Source organism: Ammospiza caudacuta, chromosome 7, assembly GCF_027887145.1.
Source record: "Ammospiza caudacuta isolate bAmmCau1 chromosome 7, bAmmCau1.pri, whole genome shotgun sequence".
Taxonomy (NCBI): domain Eukaryota; kingdom Metazoa; phylum Chordata; class Aves; order Passeriformes; family Passerellidae; genus Ammospiza; species Ammospiza caudacuta.
Window position 1 is genome coordinate 10,271,078 of NC_080599.1, and position 20,214 is coordinate 10,291,291.

Sequence of the window (20,214 nt, forward strand, 5' to 3'; positions counted from 1 at the left end):
CAGCAGCTGCAGCCCAGCCCTTGCTTTGCCTTGGCCTTCCCACCCAAAAGAGGCACAGCCCACATCTGCTGCAGCTGCAACAGAGGCACCTCTGGCATGCCCCTCCCTGCACAGGAAACTTGGCCTTCAGTGCCACTTCTCCAAACACTCTTCTCCTCTTTCCCAGCAAGTAAAACCTCTTCTTCATTTCTTTTCCATCCCCTCTTTTAGAAATCCAAGAAGAATTCAATACCAAGAATAATTCAATAACTAAATAATAATGAAGTAAGCTCAATTAAAGAAGCCTTTGCTTCTCAACCGTGTAACAAGGTTCAAAAGCTCTCAGTCCAGCCCTTTTATCCCCATCCAATGGAACTACCTGCACAGAGGGAGATCTTTCAGACAGGTACCTCCTGATCTCCTGAATCATTTTCTCTACGGCAAGGCCTAGATCTGCTGGTGGCCATTCCTCCTCCCCATGTGCGTTCTGTGCTGAGCTGGAGGCCGTCCATGCTGCACAAGCTGCACTGCCGGGTGGAGCGCTGGGCCCTGAAGTGCCCGGGGTGGCTGCAAGAATCCAAACACATTGGTCAGGCTCCACAACGTGGCTGTGGGACACAGAGCTCTAGTGCTGCTGTGGATCAAACATCACGGGAAGCACACAGCAAAACCAGGCAGAGAATCTTTTGGCCCCCTAGGTGCCCCTTTCTAGTAGGCTTGACAACTTCTGGCTGAGAATGGCAGAGCCTTGCAGCAAAATACTTCAAACGGTCACTTTTCACGACCTTTTGGAAAAACAAGGCCACAACACTTTTCCTACCTCGTGCGTCATCAGCTGGGGGCTGCTGCTCCCTGTGGAGCTGCTGGAAGCTGCAGGGCTGGATGGCGAGCCCCTCCCGCTTGGCCGGAGGCAGCTGCTCCCCGCAGAGCTCCTGCAGGCGGCTGCGGAGCCCCTCCCGCCCGAGCGGCTGCGGCTCCCCGTGGAGCCCGAGCAAGTGGCAGGGCGGGATGCTGAGCACCTCCCGCTCGGCGGGCGGCGGCCGCTCCCCGTAGAGCTCCTGGAAGCGGCTCGGCCCCTTGTGGAGAGATTTATTAATAATTGGTTAGCTGAGAAAGGCCGTACTGACATAATGCCGCTGGTTAAGCTGAGAGAGGGAAGTCAGCAGTCAGTAAGCTGAAAGAAGAAGTCAGCAGTCGGTGACCAATGACAGGCAAGGACAGAATGCCCTTGCCGCAACATGAGGATAGGGAAGAGAGATTCTCCCTGAGAATATGTAGAAAGTATCAAAAGTAGAACCATAAGAATGCAGAAGTAGGCGTAGTTGCTGATATGTAACTAACCAATCCTGAGCTCAACTTTTGCAATATGTATGAAGCTCATTATGAACTGTATTTAACCTGCTGTACTGATCAATAAAATTGGGCCTGTGATGATCTAATTGATGTCCTGGTCTCCTTCTGTCGACAAGCCCCTCCCGCCGGGCCGGCAGCGGCCGCTCCCTGTGCGGCAGGTGGAAGCCGCAGGGCGGGCACCGGGCGAGCAGCGGCCGCTCCCCGGGGTGCTGCTGGAGGCGGCTGGGCCGGGGGCTGCGCAGCTCCCGCCCGTCCGGCAGCGCCCGCTCCCTGTGCAGCAGGAGGAAGCCGCTGGGCGGGCGCCTGGCCGGCAGCGGCGGCCGCTCCCTGGGCAGCGGCATGAAGCGAGCGCGCCCGTGCTGCCCGTCTGGCAGCGGCCGCGCCCCAGGGAGCTGCTGGGAGCAGTGGGGCGGGCACCTGCGGCCATCCCGGCCCACCGCCGGCCGCTGCCTGTTGGCCATGCTCCGGCGCTTGATACGGAGCAGGAGGTCGGGGCGGTCGCGGCGAAAGCAGGGGTTGCTGTAGTGGAGCCAGGCACCGGCATCGCCCGGCGCGGCCGAGCCGAGCCAGCCCGGCACCTTGCGGAAGCCGTAGCGGTAGAGCTGCCGCACGAAGCTGAGGAACTGCGTGGCCCTGAAGGTGAGCGGCACCGGGGCCGGCCCATGGCCACGGCCCCTGTGGGCGCGGCCCGAGCTGAGCAGCTCCCGCTCCAAGAGGGAGCGGTCGATGAGCAGCCCCTGGGCGCGGCTGTCCCAGCGCACGGAGTGGACGCGGGGGCTGTTCACCAGGCGCCAGAGCTTGGCGGGAAGGTGCGGGTGCTGAGCCCGGCGGGCAGCGGCAGCTCCGCCATGGCGTCCATCGCCGACTGCGGCCACAACGCCCTCAGCGCAACGGCCGCGGCTGCGCCGGCGGCGCGCGGCCTGAGGGGGGCGGTGCGCTCGAGCCCGCGAGGACGCGCGCGGCAGAGCCAGGGCTGCGGGCACAGCGCGGGCGGGGCGGCTCCGGGGCCGGCCGGGCTCGGCTCGGCTCTGCACAGCACAGCACAGCAGGTTATCCCTACGCTGCATGCATTGTCTGGGTCACCGTCGGGGACAGAGAGGAAGGACATTGCTCTGTTTTGGCTGGGAAAAGGATGAAAAGGGGTGATTAGAAAACATTCATTTGGTCTCCTTTTCCACAGACTAGCTGGTTTTATCTCACTATGTCTGCCTGTCTTTGGCAGGGTTGGCACATTTCTCGTGATTCGGAGTTAGCTACAGGAGCAGGAATGGGAAGCAATTTTGTTAGCATTGATATCAAAGCCAAAGTGCTTCCCCATGGATGGATGTTGCTTTCTTCAAGGGATTTTTGGCCTAGAGCTGTAGCATACTTACATTGGTCTCTTCCCAAGCAGCGTTGCCTTTGTATTTCCACAGGAATCACCTCTTCTTTTTTTTCCCCCCATTTGGGGAGAGCTCCAATGCAAATGCTTCCTGCAGCCAACTCTGGTCACTGTGGACTGACAAAGGAGATCTTGCAATGGAGAGACTCCCTAGAGCTGCTGTGGAGAGCTGAAGGGGGAAGCTTTGTCCCTTAGTCCTGAAGTCTTGTTGGGGAGCTGCTCGTGCTCTGGGGGACGGACACCAGTGGTGTTTATCCAAGCCTTGCAGGTTCATTCCTGTAAAGAAAGAAAGTATACGGACGCCAGATAGAGAAACAAGGTGTATGGGAGAGAGACGGGGAAAAGTGTCGACGGAAGGAGACCCAGACATAAATTTGATCATCACAGGCCCAATTTTATTGATCAGTACGGCGGGTTAAATACAGTTCATAATGAGCTTCATACATATTGCAAAAGTTGAGCTCAGGATTGGTCAGTTACATATCAGCACCTACGCCTACTTCTGCATTCCTATGGTTCTACTTTTGATACTTTTCACATATTCTCAGGATATATTCAGGACTAATCTCTACTCCCTCTCCTCATGTTGCAGCAAGGTCACTGCTGACTTTTCCTTTTAGCTTGCTGACTGCTGGCTTTTCTCCTTCAGCTTAACCAGCGGCATTATTTCAGCGTGGCCTTTCTCAGCTAACCAATTATTAATAAATCTCTCCACATTTCCCCCGTTTTCTTCTTGCGCAAGGAGATTAGTTTGCCATGTTTTTGCTATTGTACGGCTGACCATGTTTTGAATACAGTTAAAGATACAAGGCAAAATAAGCAAAAACAGTAAGATTACACCCAGCAGGCCTATAGCATAGATCACAAGGTTCCTCAGCCATGGTCCAAGTCCTAAGCCTTTAAGCCATTCGTCAATTCCTAAACCGTCTTCTTCCTTAAGTTTGTGAAGTCCCTGTTGCAATTCTTTTATCTTAGTGTGAATGGACACCGAATGATCAGACAGATTCATGCAACACATTCCCTCGAACTCTTCACATCCATGCCCTTGTGCTAAGAGCAAAAAATCTACAGCAGCTCTATTCTGCAAAACAGCATGGTTAACACTTTGCACATCTGCGGTTAGCATGTCTAGAATTTGTGATGTCTTGTTCAGCTCATCCCTTGCCCAGCATCCTAATTGTTTTGCTAAATTCATAGCTTTATTGGCAGATCCTCTTGGCAAGACAGTTGAAACTACCACCTGTTTGAATGTGCCCCAAAACTGTGGATCTCCTATCTTGCTGCAGTCTAAGTCATGTATACTACGTCTTTTCCTGTTTGAATTTTGACTCAGCTGCATTAGCAAGGACACATTAGGGTGAAACAATGACAATTTTCCCAAAAAACAGGGTCCACCCTGTGGTTTAGCTGGTATACCATTCCACGCCCTGTCTCCACAAATCAAAAATATTCCTGTGGGTAATTTCATTGGTGCTGTGATATTTGTGCTGTTACATTGACTGTAATGCTGTGGAGAGAATTCACTCACATTCAGGGATGAATCTAGGGTGGCCCATGTTTCTTTAGGTTGGTTTAAATTCTGAGCACCCGAAAGTCTGAAGCTAAACCATCCGCCAGATGTAGTGTTAGATACGCTGGCATTTGTACTTCCAAAAAGATCTAATTCCTCAGGAGGAGAATGCAAAGAGGTGTAAAGTGATTGGATTAGTAAGCATTGATGATAGCCATCACTCTGACCTGCAGTATACCCTTGTTGCACTGGCAATGTGATGTTTGACATGTTAGGCATACATAAGGTTTGATTGTTTATCCAACTGCAAAATTCTCCAGGAGACCACACCGGAAGTCCCACCAGGCATGTTCGAAATGGGTTAATGACTCCTCCAAAACTAAGACAAAGTGATGATTGGTTAGTTTGATTAGCAAGTGTCACCCATAAATTTTCCCTTGGTTGACTAAAGTGTGTTATTCCTACTGCTTCACTTGCTACAGCATTGAGCAGTATAACAAGAACAAACCTCATTTTTCTTTTTGCTTGCTTTGCTTCTCCCTTTCTTCCTTCTGCTCGTTTTGTTTTTCCTTTCTTCGCTGTCTTTTCCCTGGTTTTCTAGATTGTCTGTTGTAAGGCTGAGTCAATTTTTGAATATACTGATCTAATTCTAAATCAGCATCCTTGCTCACAAGTATAGCATGAGGTAAGTTTGAAGGCAAATCAGCTTTACAGCGAGCTGCTATGATGCGTGAGGCTTTAGTAATTTTAAATATTCTAAGGTTTTCCTGCAACTTCCACCTAAGATATGCTATAACCACTTGTTCTGCACTCTCAAAAAGCTGTAATCCTGTCCGTCCTGGCAGGCCAGTACTTTGTTCAAGAGCTCTAACCCAGAAATAATTTCGAATCCACCTTCCAGAACAAGGGTTACACCATAAATAATCTACTGACCTCTGTGAATACCAATAAACCCGATTACAATCTGCACAATGCAAAGCTACCCATGCATAGCATTTATCATTATCCCTTTTGCAAACATAACAAGGAAGTGAATATAAGTAAGGACCAGTATAGAAGTCTGGTTCTTCAACCCAAAGCAACCAATTCAATGGTGGTGATCGCAAAGCCTCTTCAGCCTTTTTACTATACAAGGCTAACAGCTCAAGGTCTTTCTTTAACACAAGGTGTATCTTATTTTGTAATAGTAGTTCTTGTTCGTTATCCTCCTCAACAACTATATCCTCCTGAGGGTTCCACAACTGTAAAGTTGTTCTAATCATAGAAAATTAATTAGCAATCACTGATACCCTTATTCAAATGAGACCGTTCCCTTTTTGCCTTCTTTTTCTTATCTGTCTTTAATCTTGCTGCTCCTGATTTCACTGGTCCTGCCACTTGCAAACTCAATTTTTTCAACTTGTCAATGCAGCAATCTAATGCTCTATCAGGATCCCCTTTGAAGGGTCCTACAATTGAATGCTGTGTTAAAGGCACTAATTTCCTACACCTTATAGAAACTATACGTGATTTACTTTGAACCTTAATTCTATTCACAATACATTGTAGTTCCCATCGATAATAAGCAAGAATTTTCTGTTCAGGAGACTCATAAAGATTTAAAGCTATATATGCATTTTGCCCTGTTTGTCTCCTTAATTCATCTTGCCAACTTTTGCCCCACGTGTGCTCTTGTTCACAAGTGTGACACCACAAATCCCACAATAATGATTGTTCTATCCAAAAAGTTCTTTCACAACCCCCACAACATAGAGCTATCCAGGCAGCACAATGTGGATTGTGACAGTCAAGGCAATGTAGTTTCGCTGGATTCGTTAAGCGAAAAGTTGATAATGAGTCAATAAAACCAATCAACTCCTGGGCCGTCCGATAGTGACGTGTCAGTGCTCTGTCCACCGCTTCCGAGCACCCCTTCAATTGTAACAGTAGTGGTTGTAGGACTAGAAGCAGTTTCTTCCCCAGTCGCTCCCTGTCCTCCTCCGTGAGGCGATCCACCAGAGGCTGCATCAAAAACAGGTTTAGTCCACTTAGCAGGCACCCACAAAGGCCCTGTAGGTGAGGAAACACAAAGATACCCCCGACCCCAATATAATACTTTTGCAGGTTTTTCCCATAATCCTGTACTCGGGTTCTTATACTTAACCCAGACCTCTGTTTCCTTAGTATTTTCCTGACCTGACCTCGGATGATGTTTCATTGCAGGAGGGTATCATCTTCCCCAAAAATGCATAAATGGTTAATCACATACAAAACCTTAGCCAAACATGCTTGTGGATCTGCCAAATCTTGATGTTTTTCAATATACTGCTTAAGGGTACCATTTGCTCTTTCCACTATTGCCTGTCCAGTAGGAGAGTGTGGAATACCTGTCACGTGCTTAACAGACCACTGATTCAAAAATTTCCGAACCCTAGCACTTACATAAGCTGGACCATTATCGGTTTTAATACTCTTTGGAACTCCCATAACAGCGAAACAACTTAACAGGTGTCTGATAACATGTATAGCTTTCTCTCCTGCCTGAGCCGTAGCCCATATGTAATGACTATATGTATCTATGGTGACGTGCACATGCTTGACTTTACCAAATCTGGCTATGTGTGTAACATCCATTTGCCATCTCTCATTTATTTCTAAACCTCGAGGATTAACCCCGATGCCTAGACCTATCCCACCATTATGATAACTGCATGTTGGACATGCTCTGACAATGGCCTTGGCTTCTGACAAACTCAGCTCAAAGTGTTTTGCTAAACCTCTTGCATTTTGATGATATCTACTATGTGCTTCTCTGGCCAATGTGTGCTTGTCAATAGGACAAGAATTATCAATGGGTAGAGTAACCAATTTATCTGCCCGTTCATTCCCTTCTCCTAAACCTTCAGACCACTTATGACTCCTAATATGAATCACAGAATATGCTGCATTTCTTTCTCGTAAAGCCTTCCTTAACTGTATCAGTAACTCATACAATCGTTTATTATTCACTTCCTTAATTGCTGCTTCCTCTATTCGTTTGGCTACTCCTGCAACATACATAGAGTCTGTGACCACATTTAAAGGCTCCTGTAAGTTGGACACCGCCCATACTACTGCTAACAATTCCAGGGTTTGTAAGCTATCTGCAGGGTCTGCTGTGAGGAGTTGATGCTTCCATTGTCCCTTTTCTTGTCAGGTGACAGCAGCATGCCTTGATTTCTTTCCTGCATCTGTAAAAGCTGTAATAGCTCCTTCTATGGGGCGTTCTTCTCTCAAAGGTCGAGTGATCCAGTTCCATTCTGTCATCCATTGCAAAACTTTAGGCACTAATTTACTAGTCTCTACTTTAGCAGGTGACATCAATAATGCTTCCTGTAAATTCTTCGAATTAATAAAGTACCAGTCCAAGGTTTCTTTTTCCATAGGCAATCTAATAGTAGCAGGTTCTCTACCATCCACTTCAAGAATTCTGAGATGCCCCTTTTTGAATAATGAAGCCAATTGTTCAATTTCTGAAGATATTGTTTTCTTATGCTGCAGTGGTGGTGATAACCATTCCAACACCCGTATCTCCCCCGTTTTCTTTTGCAACTGAGAGAGAGCACCAAGCAAGTGGCAAGGGCTATTCCAGATAGTAAGGTCAATGGGGTGGTCGAGTTGTCGACGAGACACATACCCTTGCTGTACACAGTTACTAATTTGCTGCAAGGCAAGATGATGCTCCTTTGTCAGGTGTACAGGAGTAGTAGGGTCCACGCCTTTTAACAAAGGCCGTAGGGCTTCTAATAAATGATTTGGTATTCCCACAATAGGCTTCAGCCACTGTAAGTCTCCCTGCAACTTCTGTGCATCATGTAGAGTTTTAATGTCCAATTGTAATTCCAATTTTTGTGGTATTACTATTTGATCCATCAGAGTCCATCCCAAATATTTCCAGGGCTTTGTAGTCTGAATTTTCTCTGCAGCAATAACAAGTGAATATGCAAGGGCTTGTGGATAAACCTAGGTGTCCCTTTTGTATATTGTTCCTGTACCGATTCATGGGCGTGCATAAGACTCTCCTCTTTTAATGGCCATTGCTTAACCATCACCGGTGTATCCGTTTTCCAGGTGAGTGGAATGGGGAAAGTCCAAGCAATGGCAATTACCCCAAAGGGTGCTGATTAGTCAACACCACTCCCAATTGTATTAAAATGTCCCTTCCAATTAAACAAGAAACTGTAGGAGGCAGTTGAACAATTGAAAACACAGCAGATATTTGTTGATTCTCAATACACACAGACGAAGACGGTGATCTGCTTGCCAATGTAAATCCTCCCACTCCTGTGAGCATGTTTGATGAAGGAAATAGAGGCCAATGTTGTGGCCATGCTTCTGGAGAAATGATGCTGGTATCTGTTCCTGTATCCAATAATCCATAAAGGGTTATGCTTTGATGCCCATAAGTAATTTCAACCTTTTGCTTTGGTCTATTTTGTAAATCCACAGTTAAGAGTGTAACACCAGTAGAGCCAAAACCTTTTTCATCCCGTGTTTGTCCAGTAAATGATTGTATTCCTGATGTCATTTGTGACAGTGGTACCAATTGTGCAATGCGTTGTCCCTTTGTAATTTTAATCGGAGGATAAAGGGTGTAAACCATGATTTGTATTTCCCCTGTAAAGTCTGCATCGATAACACCAGGCAAAACAAATAATCCCAACATAGTTGTAGAGGAACGTCCCGGCAATAATGTTCCACATGTTTGTCCATTTAATATAAGAGGGCCCTTTACTCCAGTGGGTATCCTCTCAGGCTGATTCGTCATTAGTGTGACGTCTACTGCTGCTGATAAGTCCAAGCCGAGGCTCCCTGTTGTTGCGGGTTGCAGGCAGGAGGTAGCAGCGATGTTACGGCAGCAGCTGGTGTCTCCGATGACACGACGGCAACTTGTGTCTGTCCCTCATTGCCGCATCGGTAACACTTGATGAATGGTCTCGAGCCTCCTTACGTGACTGCCAGTGAGCCGCTTCGGAGAGGAGCAAGAGCAGCTAACACCTGATTTTGAGTAGACTATGCTTTTGCAACCCTAATCCTAATTCCTTTAAGGCTTCTGCTATAAATGCCTGTGAAGCTGTTGGCATTAATGCCATTCACTCTAATGCTTCCTCAATAGCCCAATTTGCCCCTAAAGTAGCTAACACTCTTTGGGTTGCTGGATTGCTATTTTGCAAGGCACACTACTTCAATAGCGCCCTGCAACACCAGCCCAATCTATAGCAGTAGCTGTTCTATCGATAAAATTTCCAAATGATTCTTCTCTACCTTGTTTAATGCCCATATAAACCGGTAACCCTCCTGGCTCTTTAACCATGTCTATTGCAGCACGCAGTAACCACATAGCCTCTCTAAGTTTATCTTCTCCCGATATCATCTGTGCCTCTGTACGTAAAAATGCCTCTAAGCCCATCAGCTCCTTTACTGTTACTCCATGTAATGGGTCATGTGCATTAAACAATAACTGCTGATGCTGAGTGAATATCAACCAAACTATTCCTCTAAAATCATTAGGACATAAAACCTGAGTATTCAAAAGATAATCTAGCATTTGCCTAACAGGTTCACTTTTTACTCCAAACTGACTAACCGTAGAACGTAGCTGAGTTTACAGCTTCCAATCTAAGGGAGTATATACTGCTATATTATGCATAAGGTTCCCCTGTGCATCATACTGTGGTGTGTATGTGACCGGACATGCAAGACTAGAAGCTATTTCCACCGCTTCACCATCCCCCATTTGCATTACTTCTTTCGCCAAAGCAACCCAAGCTTCCCTCCTCTGTTTAGCCATCCCCCCCATGGATCACGGTGTGCCCCTGGGATGGGATCTGACTCTTTAAGGGTGCTATGCTGCTGGCGCTTCGGTGCAGACACCGAGTTTTCGCACGGGGAAGGCAGTGGAGCAGAGGCTGGCTCGCGCGGGGGAAGCAGCCCCCCCGCTGGAGCTGACAGTGAAACCGGAGCCGGCTCGAGCGGAGCTGGCTCACGCAGGGGAAACAGCACCCCTGCTGGAGCCGGCTCGCGCGGGGGAAGTGACCCCCCCGCCGAAGCTGTAACCGGTGCCGGCTCACTCGGGGGAAGCGGCGGAGGCAAAGCTGGCGGCGGAGTTGAAGCTGGCTTGCTCCCACCCCCACCATCCGACCCGCCTGAAGTTGGTGGTGGAGGCAAAGCTGGTTTGCTCTTACCCCCACCATCCGACTCGCCCTCCCCCTATGACAGGAAGGGTGCAGACGTTTCCACTGTACCTATAGGAAAATCCTTCACACCACTTTGCTGGGGACCCTTAGGCATAAGTATCTTAGTTACAGAAGGTGCCAGGGGATCATCCTCACGACCATACCCTATATTCCTCTTATGAGCTTCTGTCGCCCTTTCTGCTGCCTTTCTCTCAGATACCTGCTGAAGTAACGTGTTATACACCACCCGCCATAACTTCCCTAATTTCTTTGCTGACTTATCATCGTCTAACACTGTATCCCACAGTATTTCCCCAAACTTCTTCCACTCTGCTAGCTCATGAACTGTATGTGGGTTAGCAAAGATACCTTTAGCATGGCCATAAGCTAATAACCCTGGTAATTCCTTTTTTAAATCTATCCCTTTTATTCCTCGCCGTTCTAAATACGTGGCGAATAAATCATATGCCGCTTGCCTATCCATACCTATTAATCAGCGCGCGCTGTTGCAGCTCTCCAGGCTCCCGCGGCACGTATTGGCTTGATTCACCGTTGTGAACATCAAGGGTGCTTCAAATTCCGGACCGTCCCGGCTGCAAGGACCCAAACCCAACTTCCTTGACCGTGGCGTAATCCCCTTTTTCTTTTAATCCGAGAAAAAAGGGCAGAGATTCGGCGTTGCCCGCATTCTCCACCATTTGTCGATGGAAGGAGACCCGGACATCAATTTGATCATCACAGGCCCAATTTTATTGATCAGTACGGTGGGTTAAATACAGTTCATAATGAGCTTCATACATATTGCAAAAGTTGAGCTCAGGATTGGTCAGTTACATATCAGCACCTACGCCTACTTCTGCATTCCTATGGTTCTACTTTTGATACTTTTCACATATTCTCAGGATATATTCAGGAATAATCTCTACTCCCTATCCTCATGTTGCAGCAAGGTCACTGCTGACCTTTCCTTTCAGCTTGCTGACTGCTGACTTTCTTCCTTCAGCTTAACCAGCGGCATTATGTCAGTATGGCCTTTCTCAGCTAACCAACTATTAATAAATCTCTCCACAGCTGTGGGAATCTCTTCCCTCTGGTGCCCAGGGACAGGAGTGGAGGGAACGGCTGCAGCTGTGTTGGGGCAGGCTCAGGTTGGATGTCAGGAAAAGGTTTTTACCCAGAGGCTGCTGGGGCCCTGCCCAGGCTCTCCAGGGAAGGGTCCCAGCTCCAGGGCTCTCTGAGCTCCAGCAGCGTTTGGACAGCACTGCCAGGCCCAGGCTGGCATTGTTGGGGTGTCCTGTGCAGGGCCGCCAGCAGTTGGACTGGAGGATCCTGATGGGTTGCTCCCAGCTCAGCCAATTCTGTGGTTCTGGGATCCCATGAGCCTGGGGATGGGGCTGCCTATGGTTGCCATGGCAACGGGCTCTGGCTGCAGGCCTGAGCTGGTGTCCATGGCAACCACCCCTGGCATGGGGTCTCCATGGAGCTGCCAAGGGACTGAACATAGCAGCAGGGGGCTGGTGATGGTTGTCATGGAGACTGACCATAGCACCAGGGTCCTGGTGATGGTTGCCTTCTAAGGATCAGATTTGTCACAGGCCCTCAGATGGGTTCCATGGGGACTTTCCAAGAGTCCCCAGGCTGTTCCAGAGCTGGAATGTCACAGGTAGAGACAGCAGCTCCATGGACACCTCCCAGGGCTTTCTGGGGATGGTAAAGAGCCCTATGGTTAGAGGCAGTCACAGTCATTCCATGGTGACATTCCAGGGGACCTTGGGCTGCCAAGGCACCAATCTGCCACAGACACTCATGGGGGCTTCACGGTGACATCCCAGGAGTGCCCAGGCTGCCAAAGAGCTGGGATGTCCCAGACACTCACAGGCGTTCCTGTCATGGGCACAGTGGGAGCTTCAGGCAAAAGCTTTATTTCTTTATTAGGAAAACTCCTGCTGAGTCATGAGATGGAGAAATTACACCCAGCAGCCGCCAGGGGTTCTCAAACCCTGCAGGACCCCTAGACTTCTAAAATTCCTTCTAAGAGAGGAGATGTGAGCGGCTGGATCCAATCCCAGCCCCAGATTTTGTCAAAGGTGTAAATGATTGGACTGGTGGAATTGGAACTTTTAAGCAACTTGTCCCACAGGATTAAAGATTGAATTCCAGATAAATTTATATAAATACAGCTCTGATTTTTTCTGATCATGATTAGATAGAATGGTTCATTTACACCACAAAGTAGATGAAGGAAAGGAGTTTTTGTTGTGGTCCGTGGTGGTGGACACAACCTTGTACCAATGAGCAGAAGCCATGAGAGAACCAGCACAGACAGACAGACACACACAGACACACACACAGACACAGAGACACACACATACAGACACACAGACACACACACAGATGCAGAGACACACACACACACACACAGAGCCACACAGGCATACAGACACACACACAGACACAGAGACACACACAGACAACACAGACAGGCAGACAGACAGACACGCACACACACATACACATACACAGCAGCTGCTTGGTAGGTCAGACACGGGAGCGTCCGGGCATAGAGGATTTTTTTGAGTCAAATGCTCCTGGTGTCCGGGGGTTAAAGACAAAAGAGAGTTTAGAGTATAAATACAGGAAAAGAGGGGGTAGAGGAGTGTAGGAGCATCAGAAGGTAGGACGATCGGGACGGACGGAGATGAGAGATTTCTGAAGCCAGGTCTCGGAACTTGTGGTTTATTGCAAAGGGTGTGGGTGCAGGGGCCTGTTTTGGAGCTGCCAGCCACAGCTCAAAGCAGGCCCTAAAGAGGAGCTCGAAAGAGGCGCCCAAAATGGATACCCGAAAGAGGAGGGGAGTTCCTGTTACAAAAGAAGAAATCTTCTTCTGTGCTGCATATTCTAATTTTCACTAACCAATCTAGTACAAGATACAAATTTTATAGCATTTACATACAGCCTATAAGAATCATTACATTACCATACTGTGTTACATTTTAAACCCTAAAAATTACTCCTTGAACCACTTCTGCCCGGCTAGTGGGGTCTGCTCGTACCCTTGGACTTGTCTGCAAGCAGAGGGTATTATTTCATCAAAGGAAGATTGCTTTCAACCAGCCATACCATTGTTTTCTAGTTGTTCAGTAACTAAGGCTTGGTATCTCAAAGCTTGCTTTCATTTCAGTCTCACTTATAGTTTCCATATTCTCAAAATCTTTTGCCAGGCAATCATATTTATAATGCTTTCCTGTTTCATCTTCCCCAGCATTTGCTCCTTTTCATTTTCACCACCTTTGCCCTGAAGTTGGAGAACCAGAAAGGTTTGTCACAGCCACCCTCATTGTGACTTTTGGCACCCGAATAGGGACCATGACATTTAGTCACATCAGAGTGGTTAGCTGATGGATAGGGCAGCACTCCCTGGGATTGTGGATTGTGCTGGGCCAAGCGGATTCATCGTTGTTTCAAGGGACCTTGCCCAGGATCGGCAGGGACGATGACGGTTTCACCTGCATAGGATTGCAGGTGGATTTGGGGAAATGCAAGACATTTCTTGCCCATTTTGCCACTGTGTTTTTACAATATGCACCCACATCCCATAATTGATTTAGTGTGTTCTGGTGGCTGTTCCCCATGAGGCAGAGAAAGAGAAAAATGGGCAGTCAGATGTCCAAAGTAGAAAGGAGTATATATGGATGCTTTAAGTTAATTCTCACTGATCATGACAAAATATTTTCAAAGAATGAATTAAAATCAATCATTAAAAATTTTCCAGATGCCTCTGATGAAAAAATCCATATCACTGAATTTTGGGACTCAGTGGGAGTTAAACTGTACAACCTTTCGATCAAAAGCGACCCCATTGCACCCCACATGCTCCCCATCTTCCACACTATCCTTGAGATACTTCATCAGCAATCAGTGTATCAAAAACTTTATCCGTTGGTCACTCCTAACTTGGGACCTCCCCCCAAACCTGCCTTTATCAGACCTTCCACGATGATCCAAGATGGCAATGCCAGGTTGTCTTGGAGCATCATGCCCTGGAGACTCAAGATGGAAGGAGCCTGAATGTGGCTCAGGAGCCCAAACATCCTCACTCTATCTTGGCTCCTCCACTTTCTTCTACCACAACCTTCTCTTCCACCCTGAACAAACCTCCAGACTACACCCCCACAACTGTGAGTCATGCCCCACTGTCAATCATTCCACTTTCACCCTGGGCAATGCCTCCAGAACTCCACCCCAGAAGTCCACCATCCTAAATCAAGGCCCTTCCTTCCCAACACCTGACTAAATGGCAGTGCCCTTTGCCTCACCCTCCAGCAAGAATATAACCCCCATGGTCAAAGATACTAAGCCAAAATGTCACACAATTTCTAATCCAAATGTTTCTCCTCCAAGTTATTCTTCCTTCCCAGAAGACAGTTTGGATTCCCCAGAGCCACCCCTACCTTCAACCCCAAAATATTCCTAGGAAAGGAAAGAAGCAGTTAAGGAAGGAGACTGGCAAATAGTCTCAAAATTCCTCGTTGCTCTGGGATGTTTCGAAAGAAGGGAGCAGAATCCCAGGTATCAGCCACTGGTTTATGGGGAAATCAAGGATCTGCATAGGACAGCTAAAGACCAGAGGAAGGACTTGCCTTCTTTTAATGGCCTAATCAGTGCCATGTTTACAGCACATATCTTAAACTCCTATGATTTAAAATATATTTTGACCATGTTGTTGTCACCTACAAATTACACCCTGTGGGAAGGGGGATGAAGTGTTTACTAAATCAATTAATAGTAGACTATGCTAATAATGAGGCAAGGGCAGAATTGACAATCAATCATCTAGCTGGAGAAGGACAACACAGCCTACCAGATGATCAAACAGCAGCTATCTCCAGAGAAGTATTGGATGATATCAAAGAGATGGCTTTGAAAGCTTTAATCCAGGTATTGGATGGTAGCACCCTCAATTTGGACTACCTTGGGTGACTGCAGCTAAAGCTTTAGGACAATTAGACCATCTTGGGTGCCTGTTAAGTAAGCAAACCAATGCTACCTCCTGCACATTGAGTGGCCTGCTCTCAGACATAGAGACCATCAGACATGCCACCTTGCAGAACAGTGATAGAGTTTTTACTCTGGGCACATGGGCATGGCTGTGTAGACTGAGGGCATGTGTTGCATGAACCTCTCCAGGCACAGTGAGTCAATCCACAAGAGCATTCAGGTATTGAAGGAAGGGTTCAAGAAGCTTCAAGTGGAAAACAAAGACTGGGTCAATAAACCCTTCCAATGCAAGGGACTAAAGGGTTGTATGATGTCTAGCTAAAACAGGACATTTAACTCTCTTAGTGGTTATTCTTGTATTGTTAATTTTCCCATGTTTCATTGGATGCTTTTAGAAAGTCTTACAAAATTCTTTCAGTTCCATCTTTGCTATAAAACAGAAAAGGGGAAGATATCCAACACAGGCTCCTCATGGACTCCTTGGAGGAGAGAATTGGAGGCCAGGAAGGCACAAAAACCTCCCAGAGACTCAGTGAGGAAAGGAAAATCCTTAAAAGTACCTAAAATATTCTTAAATCCATACACTACCTTAAAAACCTTGAGTATCTCAAGGTGTTAATGAGCCCTACTGAGCGTCAGTACAAAGCTCCCCAGGGACTCATTAAAGCAGATAATTGGGGCCATGATTGCACAAACCTCTCACAGAGTCAGTATCAAAAGGACAACACCAAGAACCTTAAAATAACTGAAGTACCTTGAAGCAATGAGCCCCACTGAGTGTTGTTACTGACAAAGCCTCTCCAGGGACTAATTACAGCAGATAATTGGAGGCCATCATTGCACAATTCTCTCAGACTCCAAGGCAAAAGCCAAAGCCAAAGTCCTTTGAAAAACCTGCAGTCCCTGGGAGCATTCAGGAGCCCCCTGAGCCATTCCTGAGCAAGTCTCCCAAGGGGCTCCTTCCAGCAGATCCTTGAGGCCACTGGGATGTGGGCTAGGGGGGGATGCTGACGGCAGGACAAGAGGCTGACAGTGCCCAGCCTGGCTAGGGCTGTGCCAGGAGGCTCCAGTTCCTCAGGACAAGGTGTCTCTTCACAGCCCTTGGTGGCACAGACCCTGCTGCTGTGCCCCAGGGCACCAAGACTTGGCTTCCCTTTGTCCCCACCAGTCATAACTGCCTCCAGTTCTCTGCTATGCCTGGGGACTGGGGACACTTTCTCAGTCGTGTCCCTCAGTGGGACCCATTAAATGTCCAAGAAACTTTAGAGTTGGATTCTGACTTGGAGTTCTGGAGAGGTTTCTTCAGCTCCCTCTCAGGGACTGATGCTCAGGGCCTGAGCACAAAGCCCCAGAGGCTCATTAAAGTCCTTGTGCTGTGTCTCTGCTGCTGAGCTGGGCAGGGCTGGTGGCACAAAGGCAGCTCCTGGTAACCAAGAAGAGCTTCAAAAGCCCATTTCTCTTGATGAGCAGCTCTTCTGCCAGCCCAGCAGGGCTGGGGCACTGCCTGAAGCCACCCTGAGCACAGCACAGAGGCACAGAGAGCTTCAATCAGTCAGGGCTGGGAAGGTGCTGAGAAGTGCCTGGGGCAGAATCACTGCCAGCCCTTGGCACAGGAACCTCTGGCTGCAGGACAATGCAGCTGCAGCTCCTGGAATGATCTCCTAAAGCTGGAACATCCCAATGCCTGCAGACCCTGTGAGTACAACTCTGAGTATTTGTGGTGCAGGGGAGGTAAAATGCTCATGAAACTCTGTCAAGCTGAGGGGGTCTGATCAATCATGGAATATTTCCAAAACAAGGACTTTGTAAAAAATGAGGAAATTTTCTAAGATATTGTATTCATTTTCCTAATATTGGACAATGGCATGGAGGGGGAGATAAATATTAAAGGTTGATTATTAATTATTTATTATTAATTTTGACAAGTGCCTGAGACAATGCAAACTATACGTTTTAGTGATCAGTAGGAGATCTCTAATTTTCTTTCAGCCACTCTGCCCATGGACAGCACCAGCCTCACCTTTGCTGGAGTCATCAGGCTCAGTCTGAGCTGTCCTTTCTCCAAGTTGCAAACAGAACCTGCCCCCAGCCAGTGCCCTGCAAACAGGCAGGGTTCTGTCAGGCCAAGGAGAGAGCACAGAGATTTGAGGTCCGTGAGTGCTGGCAGGGAGATCAGGCACAGGGAAACAGCTGCAGGAGGGAAATCTCCAGGAAGCAGAGACAAGATCAGGCAATAAGAGAAAACAAACCCCAGAAATACTGTGGCAGGTAGAGTTTAGAGATCTCCACAAGAGCCCCTCCAGTGCAGCCCCTCCCTCTGAACAAGCCCCCTCCCTCCTGTGCCCCAGCCCAGCCTCTGCCCTCAGAGACGGGGCTCCAAGGCATGCAGCCCCTCCTGTGCAGGCAGAGCTGCAGCAGAGCCGTGGGGCAGCTCTGCAGCCCCAGGCCCAGTTCCCTCTGCAGAGCACAGGGCTGGGAGCAGCTGCCCGGCCCTGGGGGCTCTGGAGGGGGCACAGCTGGCTCAGGGTGATGCTGTCCCCAGCACCCGGCTCTGGGCAATGCTGTCAGTGCAGCCAGGGAAGGAGCTGTATCTCCCTTCATCCAATGCCAGCATAAGGACACTTGGAAGTCTCTCTGAGATTTCAGTCCAAGCTGGGACCCCCAATCCAGGGTGCGAACCTTTCCTAGAGCATCTCTGAGTCAAGGATTGATGGGGAAATGCAGAGCTGTTGTGACACTGAAAATGCTGCTGGGTTGGTGAAATGAGCAACGTGAGTCCTTGGCTACAAATGTGGAGCTGGGCTGTTGTGGAAACATCTCCTCTCAGCAGTGCATGGGACTTCTTTAGGGGAAGCATGGGAAGGTGATCATCCTCCCCAGGAGAAAGATTAAAACCCAGAAAAATCCTGAAGAGGTCAAAATGACAGACCATCTCCCCTCATTCTCCACTCATCAGTTTACCTCAAAGAACTTGCTCTGTTCTCCCTGAGGGCAGCAGAAATGCTGAGGATTTATAAACAAGAACACCAGGAAAGTTCTGGGAGAGCTTATAATGAACTCATGAAGACAAAAGAATGTCTGTGTGTTACAGAGGAGGGTGTATGGGAAATGGCTTTTATTTTGGTTACAGGTATTTCCTCTAACTCTTCACTGTTCCTTTCTCCATGAACAGGTTCCCATGTGAAGCCACAGCAAATGTCCAACAGCAGCTCCATCAGGCACTTCCTCCTGCTGGCATTGGCAGACACACGGCAGCTGCAGCTCCTGCACTTCTGCCTCTTGCTGGGCATCTCCCTGGCTGCCCTCCTGGGCAACGGCCTCATCATCAGCGCCGTAGCCTGCGGCCACCACCTGCACACGCCCATGTTCTTCTTCCTGCTCAACCTGGCCCTCAGTGACCTGGGCTCCATCTGCACCACTGTCCCCAAAGCCATGCACAATTCCCTCTGGGACACCACGACCATCTCCTACACTGGATGTGCTGCTCAGCTCTTTTTCTTTGTGTTCTTCATCTCAGCAGAGCTTTCCCTCCTGACCATCATGTGCTACGACGGCTACGTGTCCATCTGCAAACCCCTGCACTACGGGACCCTCCTGGGCAGCAGAGCTTGTGCCCACATGGCAGCAGCTGCCTGGGCCGGTGGCTTTCTCAATGCTCTCATGCACACAGCCAATACATTTTCCCTGCCCTTGTGCCATGGCAATGCCCTGGGCCAGTTCTTCTGTGAAATCCCCCAGATCCTCAAGCTCTCCTGCTCACACTCAAACCTCAGGGAATTTGGGTCCATAGTGTTTTCCATCTCTTTAGCATTGTGTTGTTTCATGTTCATTGTTTTCTCCTATGTGCAGATCTTCAGGGCTGTGCTGAGGATCCCCTCTGAGCAGGGACGGCACAAAGCCTTTTCTACCTGCCTCCCTCACCTGGCTGTGCTCTCTCTGTTCCTCAGCACTTCCACATTTGCTCACCTGAAGCCCCCCTCCATCTCGTCCCCATCCCTGGATCTGGCCATGTCAGTTCTGTACTCAGTGGTGCCTCCAGCCGTGAACCCCCTCATCTACAGTCTGAGGAACCAGGAACTCAAGGCTGCAGTGTGGAGACTTATGACTGGCTAGTTTCAGGACCATTAAACTACTGGCCAATTTCTGCAACTCACTTATAATAAAAGACATCTTTCATACTTCTGGTTTCTTTGGTTGTGTTTTGTTCTTTTTTCCCTTTGTATTCATTTTTCCACACTGTCCACAAAGGACTATCACGCTTTATACCATTTCTCATTTTTTCTCTTTCCACCTTCCCTGTGGCCACAGACTTTGTCAATGAGGAGCTGCTCTCTTGGTGCCTTTAAAAGAAATAAAGGATCTCCCACAGCAAAGTTTTCTGCAGAGATGCCCTTTTGTTGCCTTCTCTGGAGCTGCAGCAGCAATATCTGTGTGCAGAGCTGGGGGCAGATCAGTGCTGGCACAGCAGCTCTGCTCCTGCTGGCCACACCATTCCTGATCCAGGCCAGGAGCCATTGGCCTTCTTGCCCACCTGGGCACTCTGCTGCTTTATGTCCAGCCTGCTGTCCATCAGTCCCTGCAGGTCCCTTTCTGCCTGGCTGCTCTCCAACCACTCTGTCCCCAGCCTGTAGCACTGCAGGGGTTGTTGTTGGCCAAAGGGCAGAACCAGGTACTTGGACTTGTTCAACCTCCAACCTTGTTGGATTTGGGCCCTGGATCCAGCCTGTCCAGGGCCCTGTGCAGAGCCCTCCTACCCTCCAGCAGATCCACACTCACATCCAGCTTTGTGTCATCTGCCA

General features: G+C 48.5%; 1 protein-coding gene across 1 annotated transcript; it reads left to right on the forward strand.

Annotated features, from left to right (window-relative positions):
- Positions 1-18,610: 18,610 nt before the first annotated feature.
- On the forward strand, positions 18,611-19,528 carry LOC131560283 (olfactory receptor 14J1-like). The gene has a single exon (XM_058808955.1). It carries the CDS (start codon positions 18,611-18,613, stop codon positions 19,526-19,528), a length of 918 nt encoding a protein of 305 aa, XP_058664938.1.
- Positions 19,529-20,214: the final 686 nt, after the last annotated feature.